The sequence below is a fragment of the Coregonus lavaretus genome (genome assembly GCF_964263955.1).
Source record: "Coregonus lavaretus genome assembly, chromosome: 32".
Classification (NCBI taxonomy): Eukaryota; Metazoa; Chordata; class Actinopteri; order Salmoniformes; family Salmonidae; genus Coregonus; species Coregonus lavaretus.
The window spans coordinates 11,951,707-11,972,055 of record NC_140019.1 but is presented as its reverse complement, the minus strand read 5'-3'; the positions used below and the strand labels follow the sequence as shown (position 1 = coordinate 11,972,055).

Below are 20,349 nucleotides of genomic sequence, written 5' to 3'. Positions count from 1 at the left end.
GCTGTTGCCAGATAATTGAATGTTCATGTGGTCCTCTGTAGCTCAGCTGGTAGAGCACGGCGCTTGTAACGCCAAGGTAGTGGGTTCGATCCCCGGGACCACCCATACACAACAAAAAAAATAATGTATGCACGCATGACTGTAAGTCGCTTTGGATAAAAGCGTCTGCTAAATGGCATATTATTATTATATTATTATTTCTCTACCATAAGCCTCCTTCAAGGTCGTTTTAGAGAATTTGGCAGTACGTCCAACTGGCCTCACAACTGCAGAACACATGTAACCATGCCAGCCCAGGACCTCTACATCCGGTTTCTTCACCTGCGGAATCGTCTGAGACCACCGACAACTGATGAAACTGTGGGTTTGCACAACCGAAGGATTTCTGCACAAACTATCAGAAACCGTCTCAGGGAAGCTCATCTGCATGCTCGTCGTCCTCACCAGGGTCTTGACCTGACTGCAGTTCGGCGTCGTAACCGACTTCAGTGGGCAAATGCTCACCTTCGATGGCCATTGGCATGCTGGAGAAATGTGCTCTTCACGGATGAATCCCGGTTTCAACTGTACCGGCAGATGGCAGTCAGCGTGTATGGCATCGTGTGGTCAAGTGGTTTGCTGATGTCAATGTTGTGAACAGAGTGCCCCATGGTGGCGGTGGGGTTATGGTATGACCAGGCATAAGCTATGGACAACGTACACAATTGCATTTTATTGATGGCAATTTGAATGCACAGAGATACCGTGACAAGGCCCATTGTTGTGCTATTCACCAGCCGCCATCGCCTCATGTTTCAGCACGATAATGCACGGCCCCATGTCGCAAGGATCTGTACACAATTCCTGGAAGCTGAAAATGTACGAGTTCTTCCATGGCCTGCATACTCACCAGACATGTCACCCATTGAGCATGTTTGGGATGCTCTGGATCGACGTGTACGACAGCGTGTTCCAGTTCCCGCCAAATTATCCAGCAACTTCGCACAGCCATTGAAGAGGAGTGGGATGACATTCCACAGGCCACAATCAACGGCCTGATCAACTATGCGAAGGAGATGTCTCGCTGCATGAGGCAAATGGTGGTCACACCAGATACTGACTGGTTTTCTGATCCACGGCCCTACCTTTTTTGTTTACGTATCTGTGACCAACATACGCAATATCTGTATTCCCAGTCATGTGAAATTCATCGATTAGGGCCGAATGAATTTCAATTGACTGATTTCCTTATATGAACTGTAACTCTGTAAAATCATTGAAATTGTTGCACGTTGCGTTTATATTTTTGTTCAGTGTAGATGTAAACTTAAAGACAAGATTAAATTGAGAATAGTCTGTGTGACAATATTATTAATAGCCTGCATTCGTTGTCAAATTATGAATGATGAACAGCATGTGTATTTGAGGCAGGAAACGGAGCCATGTTGTTGTTGTTTTTTGCCAAAATGCAACTTTTTTCAAATCTTCATATAAAGTACCATGCAGTTTATTTTATTTTATTAGATAGACCATCCAATAGAAGAGAGTCTCAGGTTTATAATACACATACAGTGGCCAAACAATTCCAAAAAAATATCATAAGGGCATTGTTTCAAAATATATATTTTTTTAAATCACAGTTTCACCGGTGTGATCAATTTGAGAAAAATATATTTTCTATTTCATTCTGTTATATTCCATTATCTTACAACTATAAAAGCTATATACAGTGGGGGAAAAAAGTATTTAGTCAGCCACCAATTGTGCAAGTTCTCCCACTTAAAAAGATGAGAGAGGCCTGTAATTTTCATCATAGGTACCGTACATGTCAACTATGACAGACAAAATGAGAATTTTTTTTCCAGAAAATCACATTGTAGGATTTTTTATGAATTTATTTGCAAATTATGGTGGAAAATAAGTATTTGGTCAATAACAAAAGTTTCTCAATACTTTGTTATATACCCCTTGTTGGCAATGACACAGGTCAAACGTTTTCTGTAAGTCTTCACAAGGTTTTCACACACTGTTGCTGGTATTTTGGCCCATTCCTCCATGCAGATCTCCTCTAGAGCAGTGATGTTTTGGGGCTGTCCCTGGGCAACACGGACTTTCAACTCCCTCCAAAGATTTTCTATGGGGTTGAGATCTGGAGACTGGCTAGGCCACTCCAGGACCTTGAAATGCTTCTTACGAAGCCACTCCTTCGTTGCCCGAGGTGTGTTTGGGATCATTGTCATGCTAAAAGACCCAGCCACGTTTCATCTTCAATGCCCTTGCTGATGGAAGGAGGTTTTCACTCAAAATCTCACGATACATGGCCCCATTCATTCTTTCCTTTACACGGATCAGTCGTCCTGGTCCCTTTGCAGAAAAACAGCCCCAAAGCATGAAGTTTCCACCCCCATGCTTCACAGTAGGTATGGTGTTCTTTGGATGCAACTCAGCATTCTTTGTCCTCCAAACACGATGAGTTGAGTTTTTGCCAAAAAGTTATATTTTGGTTTCATCTGACCATATGACATTCTCCCAATCCTCTTCTGGATCATCCAAATGCACTCTAGCAAACTTCAGACGGGCCTGGACATGTACTGGCTTAAGCAGGGGGACACGTCTGGCAATGCAGGATTTGAGTCCCTGGCGGAGTAGTGTGTTACTGATGGTAGGCTTTGTTACTTTGGTCCCAGCTCTCTGCAGGTCATTCACTAGGTCCCCCCGTGTGGTTCTGGGATTTTTGCTCACCGTTCTTGTGATCATTTTGACCCCACGGGGTGAGATCTTGCGTGGAGCCCCAGATCGAGGGAGATTATCAGTGGTCTTGTATGTCTTCCATTTCCTAATAATTGCTCCCACAGTTGATTTCTTCAAACCAAGCTGCTTACCTATTGCAGATTCAGTCTTCCCAGCCTGGTGCAGGTCTACAATTTTGTTTCTGGTGTCCTTTGACAGCTCTTTGGTCTTGACCATTGTGGAGTTTGGAGTGTGACTGTTTGAGGTTGTGGACAGGTGTCTTTTATACTGATAACAAGTTCAAACAGGTGCCATTAATACAGGTAACGAGTGGAGGACAGAGGAGCCTCTTAAAGAAGAAGTTACAGGTCTGTGAGAGCCAGAAATCTTGCTTGTTTGTAGGTGACCAAATACTTATTTTCCACCATAATTTGCAAATAAATTCATTAAAAATCCTACAATGTGATTTTCTGGATTTTTTTTTCTCAATTTGTCTGTCATAGTTGACGTGTACCTATGATGAAAATGACAGGCCTCTCTCATTTTTTTAAGTGGGAGAACTTGCACAATTGGTGGCTGACTAAATACTTTTTTTCCCCACTGTAGTTGTGTTGACTGTGATTAAGGCACTGGATTATGAGCTCTCTTGTTTTGAACAAATGAACAAATTAAATAGGCAGTGTCATGGTCTATATACAGTTGAAGTTGGAAGTTTACATTCACCTTAGCCAAATACATTTAAACTCAGTTTTTCGCAATTCCTGACATTTAATCCTATTAATAATCCCCTGTCTTAGGTCAGTTAGGAACACCACTTTATTTTAAGAATGTGAAATGTCAGAATAATAGTAGAGAGAATGATTTATTTCAGCTTTTATTTCTTTCATCACATTCCCAGTGAGTAAGAAGTTTACATACACTCAATTAGTATTTGGTATCATTGCCTTTAAATTGTTTAACTTGGGTCAAACATTTCGGCTAGCCTTCCACAAGCTTCCCACAATAAGTTGGGGGAATTTTTGCCCATTCCTCCTGACAGAGCTGGTGTAACTGAGTCAGGTTTGTAGGCCTCCTTGCTTGCACACACCTTTTCAGTTCTGCCGACACATTTTCTATATGATTGAGATCAGGGCTTTGTGATGGCCACTCCAATACCTTGACTTTGTTGTCCTTAAGCCATTTTGCCACAACTTTGGAAGTATGCTTGAGGTCATTGTCCATTTGGAAGACCCATTTGCGACCAAGCTTTAACTTCCTGACTGATGTCTTGAGATGTTGCTTCAATATATCCACATAATTTTCCTTCCTCATGATGCCATCAATTTTGTGAAGTGCACCAGTCCCTCCTGCAGAAAAGCACCCCCACAGCATGATGCTGTCACCCCCGTTCTTCACGATTGGGATGGTGTTCTTCGGCTTGCAAGTTCCCCCTTTTTCCTCCAAACATAACGATGGTCATTATGGCCAAACAGTTCTATTTTTGTTTCATCAGACCAGAGGACATTTCTCCAAAAAGTACGATCTTTGTCCCCATGTGCAGTTGCAAACCGTAGTCTGGCTTCTTTATGGCGGTTTTGGAGCAGTTGCTTCTTCCTTGCTGAGCGGCCTTTCAGGTTATATCGATATAGGACTCGTTTTACAGTGGATATAGATACTTTTGTACCTGTTTCCTCCAGAATCTTCACAAGGTCCTTTGCTGTTGTTCTGGGATTGATTTGCACTTTTCGCACCAACGTACTTTAATCTCTAGGAGACAGAACGCGTCTCCTTCCTGAGCGGTATGATGGCTGCGTGGTCTCATGGTGTTTATACTTGCGTACTATTGTTTGTACAGATGAATGTGGTACCTTCAGGCGTTTGGAAATTGCTCCCAAGGATGAACCAGACTTGTGGATGTCTACAAAAAAATGTCTGAGGTCTTGGCTGATTTCTTTTGATTTTCCCATGATGTCAAGCAAAGAGGCACTGAGTTTGAAGGTAGGCCTTGAAATACATCCACAGGTACACCTCCAATTGACTCAAATGATGTCAATTAGCCTATCAGAAGCTTCTAAAGCCATGACATCATTTTCTGGAATTTTCCAAGCTGTTTAAAGGCACAGTCAACTTAGTGTACGTAAACTTCTGACCCACTGGAATTGTGATACAGTGGATTATTAGTGAAATAATCTGTCTGTAAACAATTGTTGGGTAAATTACTTGTGTCATGCACAAAGTAGATAGTAGATAGTCGTAACCGACTTGCAAAAACTATAGTTTGTTAACAAGAAATGTGTGGAGTGGTTGAAAAACAAGTTTTAATGACTCCAACCTAAGTGTATGTAAACTTCCGACTTCAACTGTAGCATATAGCCATAGAAGCACAGTGATTTATGCCTCAATACGTAATAAATCCGTAATAAATGCCTTTAATACACCACCACAAAGAAATCGATAATTTTGTTTAAGCAGGCCTTAAAAAACATTATGGTGTCACATAGCTTTTTTATTTATTTTTATGTAGCTGCGAGTAGCTAAATGTAGCAATGAGTGAGGTTCACAGGATGCCAGAAAGGACATAAGATCAGTTGGATAACAAAGCAAGCACTCTATCATGTAGGAACTATCTTCCTTCATGTGCAATCAGTTCAATCATGACCATGTTTATCTCTCAATACCACAAGGTTGACGCAAGTTAAGTTTTGTTTAGAGCTGTAGGTTGGTTATCTTTGAATACAGGTAATCATTCTTAATGTCATTACTTAATGTATTGAGTTTATATACCAATTATGGGGTCAATCTGACTAATGTTAAGATTTGTGAAATATTTTCAGTGTTATTTTCACAATATTTCACATTGTTCGTCTGCATAATTAAATCGAACATTCTTTTGCATGAGACAAAGTCCACTTGATCAATAGTTATTACTCTAGTATCCTATGGTGCCACTGGTGCCAATGACATATATTTTGCCACCAACTGGTCTGGTGCAGCCATCTAAGGTAGCACTGTTCCAAAGACCGCATTGAGGCCCAGCAATATGTGGAGGCCAATCAGATCAGATTTCTTTGCATTATATTAGGCCTACTCGCTCTTACACTAAACAAAGGTAATGTAAATAATAACAGTAGGCTACAACGTACAGTACAATAAAGCAGTACAATATACAGTTCAGTGAAAGAAAATTTAACATAGGCCTACCATTGTTGTCAGACTCACAGCACAAGATAACGGGGCTTGGTGTTGAACATTGAAATGATATCATCATAATCCAATGACTCAGTCAGTTGTCTTTCAAAGGAGAGCAGTGACAAATTGTTCAGGCGGCCTGTGAGCATGGATCATTTACAGTGTAGAATAGACGTTATACAGTGCAGCTGGTGATAGGCAGAGTGGTGATGGCTCTAAGAAGCCTGTTCATGTTCGGAAAAATGTATTTGGAACAGGTGTCAAGCACCTCGATGAGCGATGGATAGGACTAACTCTCATGTACCTTCCGTTTAAGCTGCTGTACAAAAACAATTCCATAGAAATGCCATCATGGGTACTGGATGGCTGTATCGCTGTCATTTAACCAAATGAGTCTGATTGGGGCAGGCTGGCAGCTGCGGCCTTCTTCATTATCCTGTATGAAATCGACTGTTGAGTTCCATAAATTGTATATCCAATATCTTGTTCCATATTGCCTGTAAATCCAGTTGCTCCTAATGGGGGCTGCTTTCCCCACTGTATATGTAACATGCGAGTCCACAAACCTTGCTGGCAGTTTTCTGTTTCAGGAACTGGTAACATCCCAGTTGTGGATATCATTTTTGACCATCAAATCATCTGTAAGCTTAATGATTTTATCGAAATCACCTTTAGAGTTGTCTCTGAATGAACTGAAACTGTCTTTAAGTTTCGATGCAATCAACAATTGATATAGAGTGGGAATGTAGGCCTATTGTGGTGAAATTACTGATACTGTGTGCATGTCAATCTCTCCTGGCTCAAAGTAGAGGAGAGATTGACTGCATCACTACTTGTCTTTGTGAGAGGTATTGATGTGTTGAAAGGACCGAACTGTCTGTTCAAACAGCTAACACACAGCTCAGACACCCATATATACCCCACAAAAAAAAAAAAAAAAAGACATGCCACCAGGGGTCTCTTCACAGTGTTCAAGTCCAGAACAGACTCTGGGAAATGCACAGTACTACATATAGACATGACTACATGGAACTCTCTTCCACATCAAGTAACTCAAGCGAGCAGTAAAATCAGATTTTTTAAAATGGATAAAACAACACCTCACGGCACAACGTAGACTGTGAAGAGACACACGCACAAACACACGTGGTATTGTGGATTTTATATCGATCCCATTTGGGTCCCGCTTTAAATGACGTTCAGCTTATAAAGGCTTCATAAAGCCTTCATAATGTCTTCATAAGCACTACATAAATGTGTTACAAAGTATCTATAACCATATGTCATGCTTTATAAAGGGCTCATAAATGTGGCATAACTGTGTGACATAATCACCCATGTCAAATGTGACATAACCCAGTAGGTCGAATATGATATTAACATGTGCTTTATAATAGGTGACATGTTGGGTTGAAAGATTGGAATACGCTCTGAAGTGATGTCATGTTAGTCACATTACACCTAATCTCGTTCCCAGACACTTCCACCCAAATGTGCGGAAGGTCTGGTAGATCAACGCATCAAACTTGGCCTTGATTAGTTAGGGTTAGGTTTAAAATAATATTTTAAGAAGATAAATTGTGGAAATAGGCAGGGTTTAGCCATAAGTATGACTTTTTTACTGTGTTAATTAGTGACGATGACAAATACTTTACTCAGTAAGGTCACTCCTATATAATTCTATGGTCACTCCCACAAAGGCCAACTTTGAATGGTTGATATCCCAGGCTTATATGTGCTGAGTGTGCAATAGCCTGGGGACGACGTTACACCAAGAAACACTTACCTTGATTAAAGGCCCCCAACCTAAAGAAATTGAAAGTGGCTTTCTTCTGGATCCAAGTTACATGTTCCTCAGTACACAAACAAGCAGACAACAAGAATTAGCCATACCGCGCGGTGTTGGGCCCATCAGGTAATTGACACATTCACCCACTCCCCCGCTGAAAGATCAGCCACAAAATGTTGGCACCATTGTAACAGGTTGTAATCAAGCCCTGGTCCCAGCATGGGAACAGAAGAGGAACACCTGGTGTGGTGGTCTCAGGTTGGACTACTCCAAATCATCTAGGCTCCATCAACCCATTGAAATACCTCTCACACCCTACAGTAACCTGTGGATCATGAGAGAATAATCATAAATCAGCAGAACGTTAATAACCTATTTATTGACACTTTATGTAGTATCCTGTAATACTTAATTTGAAGTGAGACACCTTCAGTCATTCATAACACATCCATAAATGCCTTGTATCATATGACGCTGTACTTACTATAAAGTCAGACACCTTTGGTCATTCATAACACATATATAAAAGCTAAATGATGTAAACACAAATGTATTAACACTTAGGGAATTATCCCTAACAGCTAAAGCAAATAAACATTAAAGACATGTTTAAACCATACATTTCCTTTCACTTGTACATTTTTAAAACAATACAAATACATTGTTTCAAAAAGTCCAGCAATGCAATTACATTGAAGATTGCACAGGGCTGTAAATAGTGTAGCTTGTCCATGAGTTGGTGGACGAATGGTTCTTGCCTCTCTGCCTGCTGGAGGTACTGCATGTTGGTTCCAACCTTAAAAGTAACAACAAAGAAAGTAAGCAGGGCTGTTAGGAAATGCCTTTGTCACACTGTCTGGATAAGGGCAATTCTGTGCTGCACCAGAAACTCTAAATGGGGAGATGGGGAAACTCCATTAGATTCATATTATTATATTCATTTACATTACATTTTACATTTTCCTCTGTCATTTACAAATCTCATGACTTGACTTTGAGACGTGGCTGTATCTAAGGGGATTTTTATTTAGCTGAGGCCGCTAGCTTGGAAAATTTCAGCTATCTAGCAATTGCTGTGAAGTCACCGAAATTATTTGAAATAACAACTGAGGTAGCTACAGTATGTAATCTAACTCAACACAACTACTACAAACTAATTTAAATTACAATAAATAAAGGTTCACTTACTTGTTTTTCGCTGTCCGGTGGCACCACAATTGGGCATTTGATTTGCGAACTCATCACATGATCAGCATCTTGTCATCGACACTAAAAAAGTACTTCCAGGTCACGGAATTTCTGAAATTTCCAAAATAAAAGTCCACCACATAATAATATAAAAGTGTCAACAACCTGTATTTATTAATGATATGAAAAATAATTGTCTAAACATTAACAATGATTCATATTTGTTCAAGTGCCATTTGCATTAAATGTGGGTTTTAAAACATGTTCCAATGTCATATAAATGCTCCCAATGCGAATCACTGTATATGTAATACATATTGGCTTATAGAGCAAAAACTGTTTTGGGTGCCACAGTAAAATTATTGTAGAGAGTTCTCAGTAAGGTCTGTAGAATGTATATATGGTGTCATTTCATGGGGCTCTGAATAATACGAATGTTGCTGGCCTTTTACTCCAGCCATTCCATCATCACGTGCGATTACTGTGCTACAGAAAACCCTCAAGCCAAACAACAGCCAGGGCATGCACACTGAATTAAAGGGCAACTACACTCAAGCATCTAAGTTTCTTCGATTTTTCACAGACCTCAAAAGTCATCCCCTGAAGTGGTTTAAGCATTGTTGTGAACACAGAAAATGAAATGTTGTTTTTCTATTAAAAAATAGTGAAAAAATAAGAAACAAAACTGAGAAAATTGATTTTGGGTGAAGGCAAAACATTTAAACAGATTTTAAAAGGCCTCACCAATGTAATTTGGGGAAAGTTGAGGTCAGGTCCAATATTGACTATGCACCCAAGAGGGAAAGAAGTTGGGTCATCCTAGAAATGTTTAATAGTAATATAATATATAACATTTAGCAGCCGCTTTTATCCAAAGCAACTTACAGCCATGATTTAATACATTTTTACGTATGGGTGGTCCTAGGAATCGAATTTTAAAATGACTTATAAGGCCTTTATTAAGCAGTGCTTATGTCACCCTTTATAAAGCACAGGTTTATGTCATATATGACATAGTGGGTTATGTCACACAGTTATGCCACATTTATGAACCCTTTATAAAGCATGACATACAGTTATAGATGATTTGTAACACATTTATGTATTGTTTATGAAGGCATTTGAAGGCTTTATGAAACCTTTATAAGCTGCATGTAATTTAAAGCGGGACCTAAATGGGGTCATAATAGCATAATAATGTAGTAATGTCTTGTATGATGTATTGTGTAATTTATAATGCAGGCTGTTGTTGTGTTTTGCTGTGATGTAATTGTTTTAACCCTGTTTGGACCCAAGGAAGCGCTGCCTTGGCAGCAGCTAATGGGGATCCAAATAAATATTAAAATATAAATATAAAATAACTTCGCAAATGCTCCAAAGTTATTTTCTTTATGAGGTCTCTTGAGACATTTTTTACAGTGAGCTTTGTTTGGCCATTTTACTTGTTTTTGTTAGCCAGTGCTAGTGAGTTTTAGCTAGCAAGCTAGCTAGCTAACAGTGAGTAGCCTACACAGTGTAGCCTAGCCTACACAGTGATAACTACTGTTTACTGCAGATGGTATCAGTGTGGAATGATACGTGCCAGAACCTGCCCATTATTTTGAAATTGCATGACTTGGACTGAAATAGGTGCCGGTACTCATTTTGGGTGCCGTTTCTGTTTATATTTAGGTGCAGGAACTCCTCAATACTTTTGAGCTAATATTCTATAGGAAGTGCAGGGACTCAAGCAGAATAACATTGGAGGTGCCGGTACGCAGTTCCCGTGAGCTACTGCCCAAGTCAAGTACTGTGTTTAGGTAAAAAAAAAACTAAGAATATCCAGTTTGGAACACTGACAAGGAGAGAATGATAATACTGACTAACTCAATCTGATTGGGTGGGCCTGGGCCCAACCAGACCCATCCGTGCCTACACGCCTGTGTCAATCTCTTTATCTCTGACAATCTCTCTCTCTCTCTCCCTCACAACAACCTCTCCCTCCCTCTCTCTAGGGGCCTATATTCCACGCTGTTCTGAGGAGGGTTACTTTAAGCCAACCCAGTGTCATGGCAATACTGGACAGTGTTGGTGTGTGGACAAATACGGCAACGAGATCGCCGGCTCCAGAAAACAGGGCAACCCCACCTGTGGTAAGGCCCATCAGTCAACACACACACACACACACACAAACACACACACACAACACACAATCATGTACACAAGCACATATAACCAATATTCGTACTCTATGCACCAGAGCTGGCTTCAAATACTATTGTGAGTCATTCCAAATACTTTATCTGTGTTTGATTGAGCTTGCCTGGCTTAATGGACCAATAGAATAGCACCAAAACTGCAGATCTCGCCGATTTGGCATTCCAGGCAGGCTAGAGCAAACGCTCAAAGTATTTTAAAGATTTCACATAGTATTTGAACCCGACATAACATTTCTAACACTTTTCAGCACAAGAGCACACGCAAACACACACACAAACACCCCTCCAGGATTCCTTTTACAATGTGTCTCATCTGTCTCTATGAGTGTGCTCTTTGATACAGGTGTTGCTGTGTGTGTGAGTGTGTTATCTAGGTCTGTGTAATCTGGGGTGCTGGAGGCAGCCAGCTCGCTGAGTCTTTCTTTAAAGATACCACTGAAGCATGTGGGGAATCTCAATGACAAGGTCTCTGTTCTGTTAGAGCCTTTTTATGGCGCAAATGTTTGTGAGTGTCTCCCACAAAACAAATACTCTCCAGGCCTTTTAGAGGAACAGAAGTTGCCTTTGTCATCATGTTGTTGTTGTTGTTGTTTGTGGAGTGTGGTGGGCATTTGTGTGTCCTCCTATCTCTGAAGCGTAGTTCCATTTGACAAAAAGACTAATCTTCTGTGACAATTGCCAGACTGAATGTTGGTGTGGTAAACCCTGCTGCTAATAGAAGATGTGTAATCACCCAGACAGACCTGAGAACAGCCTGGTGAAGCCTGTGAAGTCTAATCTATCTATAGCTGAATGCCTCTGGCTGCCTCTGATTCCCTGCTCATGTATTTGGGATTCAACAGTGTTCCTTTGAAAGGTTTCATGCTTTGAGATCGTGAGCTGGGATAAAGTAGAGCTCAGGCTCACACGGACCACTGGAGGAAGATGCCGTTATTTACACTCATCATGCATTGTGTTGTCGGAATAGCACATCTCAATCAAAGGAAGCTGTATGTGGATTGGTTGTTTGTTTGTTTGTTTGTTTGTCGGTCTGGCTGTCTGTCGGTCGGTCTGTCGGTCAGTCTGTCGGTCTGTCACTCTGTCTGCCTTTCTCAGGCGTATTTTGTCTCTTTCTCTGTCTTTCAGTTTCTGTCTCTCTGCCTGCCTACCTGTCTCTCTCTTTGTTACCCGTCTGTCTGTCTCGGTATCTAACCTGTCTGTCTCTCTGTCTCTGTCTCTAACCTGTCTATTTCCCTGTCTCTGTAGGCCCTATCTAACCTGTCTGTCTCTGTCTGTCCGTGTGTCTAACCTGTCTGTCTCTTTGTCTCTGTGTAGAGGAGGACCAAGAGACCTCGGGGGATTTTGGCAGCGGGGGCGGCGTCCTTCTCCTTGATGACCAGGAGGAGGAGCCACCTCGGAGTGGGAGGAGCCGGCAGAAGCAGAGGCGGGGCCGGATCCATCCCAGAGGGGCCATCGAGGATGACGAGGACGAGGAAGATGACAAAGATGACGAGATTGGCTACGTCTGGTAGCTCCGCCCCCACCTGCTCTCCCATCAACCAACCAGGGACTCCCGTTAACTCTGCACAGACCTGAAGCCATTCCAGCGTCTCCTTCGTCCCACCCCCTACTCCTCAGCATCAGTCCATCTCCAACTGACTTTCCCTTCCTCTTGTTCATAACTTCATTGAAACTTTCTCTTTGTTAATCCTCTCCTACTCGACCTTCATAGAATGTGTCCCCCTCCTACTCTCCTTCAGATAATAGAGACCTATTAAATTCAAACAAAGACTGTCTAGTCTCTTTTAATGTGTTTCCCTCTGCTTCAACTGTCCCCAACTAAGATTGCTCTCTCTTTCTTGCTCTTGCGCCCTGTACCTCGCTCATCTCCCCTTTCTCTCTCTCTATCTGTCTGTGTCTCTGGGAGTCTCGTGTCTGTCTTTGAGGCCAGAGACACATTGGATGTAAATACGTTCACAACAGGAAGGCGAGATTCTGCAGTATGTTCCGTCCCCTGGCCCTTCTGTCAGAGACTGTTCTGTTCTGTGTTCCACTCCTGTCCTCTCTCCTCATGTTCTAGAATACCATATTCTCGGGTTCCAGAATATTCATAGGCTCTTTGCTTGAGAATATTGTTCTTGCTGTTATTGAATGTTCCCGGGTGTCCTAGAATCAGCAAGAGTGATGATGTGTTTTTTTTGCATGTTCCCACTTCTACACCCATGCTGAAGACATGTTTGGGTGGCCAGATATAACTCTTTATGTAACCCAGAGTATACACATTAGTTTGGTTTATTTGGTGACAATGCCCACATTCGCTGCTGCAGTGCTCTCTTCTGTTGCTATCTTAATGCTGTGCAAACCTCCTCTAATGTAGCTTTTAGAAGTTTAAAACGATGTTGAGAGCCACTAACTGAATAGCAACCTCTGTCTTCAGCTTGAAAGTGCAAAGATATTTATTATCTTTCCATTAATTGATAATTAACATTTTAAACATTTTTTAAAGCTAGTTTTGTACTTTGGTTCAGGTGGAGACGAGCACTTTGTCTGTGGAATTTCAGATCAGAGAAATCCCACAAAGAACCCAGTCACCATTATTCTGACCTGTTTCAAACCTCCATAAACCAGCCTGCAGCTTTAGAGACGGACACAAATATATATTTTTTGAATTCTAACGGTTTGCTTTGAAAAAAATTACTAAAAGCAGCGGGAGTTTAAAAATAACGTTTTACCATAATAGTTTTGCTTGTCGTAGAGTTTGATTTCTGTAGCATTTGGTTTGTATTGTTGACCGAAGAAGTGAAATATTCTAGCTATAGCTTCTATTCTAAATGAGTTCCTGTTTTATTTCAGAATATTTCTGGTTGCAGTCAAGTGAGGTCAGTTATCGTAGTGTATCTACCCCACAAACCGAGATGAGATAGTCGTAACCCATAAGGCAGGCTTATGAACAGTTATAAGCGTTACACAGGTACAGTATAAGCACACACACACAATGCTTAGTGGCATTTCACTTTGATAATGACAGGCCTTGGATGATTGGATGCATATATTCACAGGTCTGAGCCGGGCACTATATGCTTCATTGGGCATGTGATGTAGCGTAATGATATATTGCTTTTGCGTGCTTCGGCCAGTGGGAACCAATCTTGAACAGATTTTTGATTAATGTGTCTGTTGTGATTGACACTTTAGTCCATCCAGCACAGACAACAGCTCCACAGAATACACTATTCTACTCTTCAGCAAGTCAGTTGGCACCACTGATGTTTTCCATTTTCTCTGTGAAATAGAATTGTAGTTACAGGCAGGGACACAGCTAATTAGAAAACAGTCTATCACGACCAAACCCTGCTTGCTCCTTTCACGCTGGCGGAATGCGTGAGTGAGTTTTACAGCCGTGGCTCTCCTCTCATTCATCTAATTTCCCTTATTTGGGTTTTATAGCTCGGAGTCGACACCCGTAGAGTCAGCCTTTCATCTCATTCTTCTCCCAGAGGAGCCTGGGAAACCTGGAGACAGGAAGAGGAACTCAGGGGATGAAAGTGATGTTTGGGGCTTTTTTTCTCCTTCCCTCAAATCTCTCTCCCTTTCTCTAATTCCCATCCTCAATTTTTGGTCTCTGTTCTTATTGCTCTCCCTTTTCTCCCTTCTTCTGTCCACTCCTTATCCCTCTCTAATATTTCCCTTTCTCTCATTCTTATATACACTATATCTGTGTATTTACTAAGAACTGATGGGTGATTTCTCCCTCGGTCCCTTCTCGATCGGTTGGTCCTTTCAGATCACAACATTAACTCATCTAGTCACAACTGATCACTGCATCACAGTGACCTCTACCCCTGATATTGATTGGTTGTTTGTTTATCAGGTCAATAGCATGCATGATGACCCTTTTGTGTTTTGTCCCTTTGAATCTTCAACTCTAACCTCTCTGTGTGTATATCAGCCAGAGAGACAATAAACCTCCCGCTAACACAATACGCACACACACCCACACACACACACAGACTGTAACATACGTGTAACGTTATCTCTTGCTGTAGCAGTGTAAGGCCCCTTCTTTTGATTCTGCAATCAACCTGCCCTTGACCTTTGCCCTCTCATCATAACAGACCCTTGCCCTGTCCTGATGTCACTGCTGTCCCTCCCTGGCCTGGCTTGCTTGTGTAGTACATAGCTGAGTAACCCTCCCTCTTTTTGGTCCTAGTCGCTCAAACGTCTACAGAAGCGCAATTACATGCAATCCCTAGGTCCTTTGCTGTTGCTGAACTGTCCTCATACACACACATGCACATACACTCCCCTACGTATTTATTTGGACAGTGAAGCTAAAATGTTTAATTTGGCTCTATACTCCAGCTATTTGGATTTGACATCAAATGTTTTATATGTGGCGACAGTATAGAATGTCACCTTTTATTTGAGGGTATTTTCATACACATCCGTTTTACTGTTTAGAAATGAAAGTATGCTATGTAAATAGTCCCCCCATTTGAAAATGTCATAAGTATTTAGACAAATTCACTTACAGTGTATTACATTTAGTCAAAAGTTAAGTATTTGGTCCCATATTCCTAGCTTGTGACTCCACAGATTTGTTGGATGCATTTGCGGTTTGCTTTGGTTGTGTTTCATATTATGTTGTGCCCAATAGAAATGAATGGTAAATAATGTATTGTGTCATTTTGGAGTCACTTCTATTGTAAATAAGAATAGAATATGTTTCTAAACACTTCTACATAAATGTGTATTCTACCATGATTACGAATAATCATGAATGAATCATTAATTATGATGAGTGAGGAAGTTACATAGGCATGAATATCATACCCCCCCCCCCCCCCCCCACAAAAAAAAAAATGCTAACCTCCCCTGTTATTAGTAATGGAGGATAGCATGTCTTGGGGGTATGATCTTTGTGCATCTGTAGCTTTCTCACTCACCATTATTCACGTTTATTTTGTCCAAATACTTATGACACATTTAAATGGGGGGACTACATACATAAAGTGCATTCATTTTTAAACAGTAAAACCGATATGTATGAAAATACCCATTCTGGTCTGTTGCCGCATATACACTGCTAAAAAAATAAAGGGAACACTAAAATAACACATCCTAGATCTGAATGAATGAAATAATCTTATTAAATACTTTTTTCTTTACATAGTTGAATGTGCTGACAACAAAATAACACAACAATTATCAATGGAAATCACATTTATCAACCCATGGAGGTCTGGATTTGGAGTCACCCTCAAAATTAAAGTGGAAAACCACACTACAGGCTGATCCAACTTTGATGTAATGTCCTTAAAACAAGTCAAAATGAGGCTCAGTAGTGTGTGTGGCCTCCACGTGCCTGTATGACCTCCCTACAACGCCTGGGCATGCTCCTGATGAGGTGGCGGATGGTCTCCTGAGGGATCTCCTCCCAGACCTGGACTAAAGCATCCGCCAACTCCTGGACAATCTGTGGTGCAACGTGGCGTTGGTGGATGGAGCGAGACATGATGTCCCAGATGTGCTCAATTGGATTCAGGTCTGGGGAACGGGCGGGCCAGTCCATAGCATCAATGCCTTCCTCTTGCAGGAACTGCTGACACACTCCAGCCACATGAGGTCTAGCATTGTCTTGCATTAGGAGGAACCCAGGGCCAACCGCACCAGCATATGGTCTCACAAGGGGTCTGAGGATCTCATCTCGGTACCTAATGGCAGTCAGGCTACCTCTGGCAAGCACATGGAGGGCTGTGCGGCCCACCAAAGAAATGCCACCCCACACCATGACTGACCCACTGCCAAACCGGTCATGCTGGAGGATGTTGCAGGCAGCAGAACGTTCTCCACGGCGTCTCCAGACTCTGTCACGTCTGTCACATGTGCTCAGTGTGAACCTGCTTTCATCTGTGAAGAGCACAGGGCGCCAGTGGCGAATTTGCCAATCTTGGTGTTCTCTGGCAAATGCCAAACGTCCTGCACGGTGTTGGGCTGTAAGCACAACCCCCACCTGCGGACGTCGAGCCCTCATACCACCCTCATGGAGTCTGTTTCTGACCGTTTGAGCAGACACATGCACATTTGTGGCCTGCTGGAGGTCATTTTGCAGGGCTCTGGCAGTGCTCCTCCTGCTCCTCCTTGCACAAAGGCGGAGGTAGCAGTCCTGCTGCTGGGTTGTTGCACTCCTACGGCCTCCTCCACGTCTCCTGATGTACTGGCCTGTCTCCTGGTAGCACCTCCATGCTCTGGACACTATGCTGACAGACACAGCAAACCTTCTTGCCACAGCTCGCATTGATGTGCCATCCTGGATGAGCTGCACTACCTGAGCCACTTGTGTGGGTTGTAGACTCCGTCTCATGCTACCACTAGAGTGAAAGCACAGCCAGCATTCAAAAGTGACCAAAACATCAGCCAGGAAGCATAGGAACTGAGAAGTGGTCTGTGGTCACCACCTGCAAAACCAGTCCTTTATTGGGGGTGTCTTGCTAATTGCCTATAATTTCCACCTGTTGTCTATTCCATTTGCACAACAGCATGTGAAATGTATTGTCAATCAGTGTTGCTTCCTACGTGGACAGTTTGATTTCACAGAAGTGTGATTGACTTGGAGTTACATTGTGTTGATTAAGTGTTCCCTTTATTTTTTTGAGCAGTGTATATATATTGCCAAATTGTCCAAATAAATACGTTGGGGAGTGTACACACACACACGGACACATACACACACACAATACAGTTTTACGACAACTCCGCTAGTTCAAACACACATATAAATGGCCATATTTGCAAAAGTCTTCTTTGTTAATTCTATATATTTTTTACTTTGTAAAGAGTTAAAGATGACTAATGTTAAAGGGTAATATATTGCTGTGTGAAGGCACTGTGGCTTTGTCCAGTTGCAGACTGAGGTGTGGAAATCGATTGTCCTTAATGTAGCTAGATTCCAGAAGCTCTTTCCATAGAAGCATAGTGCAGTGAGTTTTTGAGTGTCTTATTTTTCCCCTTCTGAAGTTATAATGGAATGTTGATGTTATGTGCTGAAAATACCTTTATTTTATTGTAACAGTTTGTCTGAATAAATTTAAGTCTGTCCTGTCCTGTACCTTCTCTTTGTGATGGTCTTATTTAAATAATGACATTTTGGCTGGACGCACAAACATACAGTGCCTTCAGAAATTCACACCCCTTGACTTTTACCAAATTTTGTTGTTACAGCCTGAATTTAAAATGGATAAAATTGAGATTTTGTGTCACTGGCCTACACACAATACCCCATAATGTCAAAGTGGAATTATATTTTTAGACATTTTTACTAAATAATAAAAAAACAAAATGAAAAGCAGTAAGAATTTGCTTTTCAAGTCATATAATAAATTGCATGGACTCCCTCTTTGTGCAATAAGAGTGTTAAACATGATTTTTGAATGACTACCTCATCTCTGTACTCCACACATACAATTATCTGTAAGGTCCCTCAGTCGAGCAGTGAATTTCAAACACAGATTCAACCACAAAGACCAGGGAGGTTTTCCAATGCCTCGCAAAGAAGGGTACCTATTGGTAGATGGGTAAAAATAAAACAAGAAGACATTGAATATCCCTTTGAGCATGGTGATTAATTACACTTTGTATTGTTTATCAATACACCCAGTCACTACAAAGATACAGGCGTCCTTCCTAACTCAGTTGCCGGAGAGGAAGGAAACCGCTCAGCGATTTCAACATGAGGTCAATGGTGACTTTAAAACAGTTAAAGTTTAATTGATGTATAAGAGAAAACTGAGGATGGATCAACAACATTGTAGTCAATCCACAATACTAATCTAAATGACAGAGTGAAAAGAAGGAAGCCGAATAATAAAATATTCCAAAACATGCATCCTGTTTGCAATTAGGCACTAAAGTAAAACAGCAGAAAATGTGGCAAAGAAATTAAATGTATGTCCTGAATACAAAGCATTATGTTTGGGGCAAATGATAAAAATGAACAGAATAGAGCTAAGCACAGGCAAAATCCTAGAGGAAAACCTGGTCAATGTCTGCTTTCCAACAGACCCTGGGAGACAAATTCACCTTTCAGCAGGACAATAACCTAAAACACAAGGCCAAATATACACTGTAGTTGCTTACGACATTGAATGTTCCCGAGTGGCCTAGTTACAGTTTTGACTTAAATCTATGGCAAGACTTGAAAATTGCTGTTGTAGTGTCGAGTTAAAGTTGCTAGTTATTGCTGTAAACAAAGGAGTCCGCTTATACTGAACTTTGATCATAAGGTTTATTCATATCACAAGATTTCAGCATAAGTTTACGGATGTCATGACCACCCGGAGAGCAGTAGTTCCCCCAAATTGCAATGTCTGCTCTGCCGTTTTTGTCTCTAGCCTATACTTATAAGATATACAAAAATATGGGTGGCTCCCTCTACTGTCCAATCCCCTGTCTACAACACACAGACGTCTCTGTCCTATGTGGCGTCACACTAAAACCATTCCCTTTGACACTAAATAAACATCCTCTCAAGTTCCACTTAAAACCATTAACAAAGTCATAATCTTAATACACTACACTGTCTAGCAATGATCAACAACCAACTTGACAGAGCTTGAAGAATTTTTAAAAGAAAATGTGCAAATATTGTACAATCCAGATGTGTAAAGCTCTTAGAGACTTACCCAGAAAGACTCACAGCTGTAATCGCTGCCAAAGGTTTCTGTATTTCATTTTCAATAAATGTGGCAAACATTTCTAAAAACATGTTTCACTTTGTCATGGGGTATTGTGTGTAGATGGGGGGTGAGAAATCAATTTTGAATTCAGGCTGTAACACAACATTTGAATTAAGTCAAGGTATATAAATACTTTCTGAAGGCACTGTAAACACACACACACACACACACACACACACACACTTACACACAGACATTCCTGCAGACATACCCAATCACAGCTGCATCGTCAAAATGGGTGTGCGTGTAGGCATACATATGACACGTACTCACTCACTCCCTCACACACTCACGCTTACATGAGCCTCACATTTATTTCTATAACAAGTTTTATAGAGGTTTGGGAGTTGTGTTATTGCATTCTGCAGAGCTTATCCTTCCTCCAAATGCAAATCGCCTATATTGATGTGTCCCAGTGCCATCAGTCAAAGTTAACTCCCCTCATCAGACATGCCTTTGTCTTCATATAATAATATGCTATATTAAATCTATTGATTTGATAATGTCCTTTTTGTACTCAATTTGATTTATGCAGCTGGAGGAAAATCAATTTCTCAGTCTCTTTCCATCTCCATCTTGCGCC

General features: G+C 41.2%; 1 protein-coding gene across 1 annotated transcript in view; it reads left to right on the top strand.

The window, feature by feature from the left end:
* LOC311107704 (testican-1-like) overlaps positions 1 to 12,563 on the top strand; it is a gene marked incomplete at both ends in the record, with an annotated part of 184,285 nt that extends 171,722 nt beyond the window's left edge. Inside the window, 2 exons of the mRNA XM_084150223.1 lie at positions 10,849 to 10,986; positions 12,367 to 12,563. Coding sequence (XP_084006349.1) covers positions 10,849 to 10,986; positions 12,367 to 12,563 — 335 coding nt within the window. The remainder of the gene's footprint in view (positions 1 to 10,848; positions 10,987 to 12,366) is intronic.
* Between the last annotated feature and the right edge of the window lie 7,786 nt (positions 12,564 to 20,349).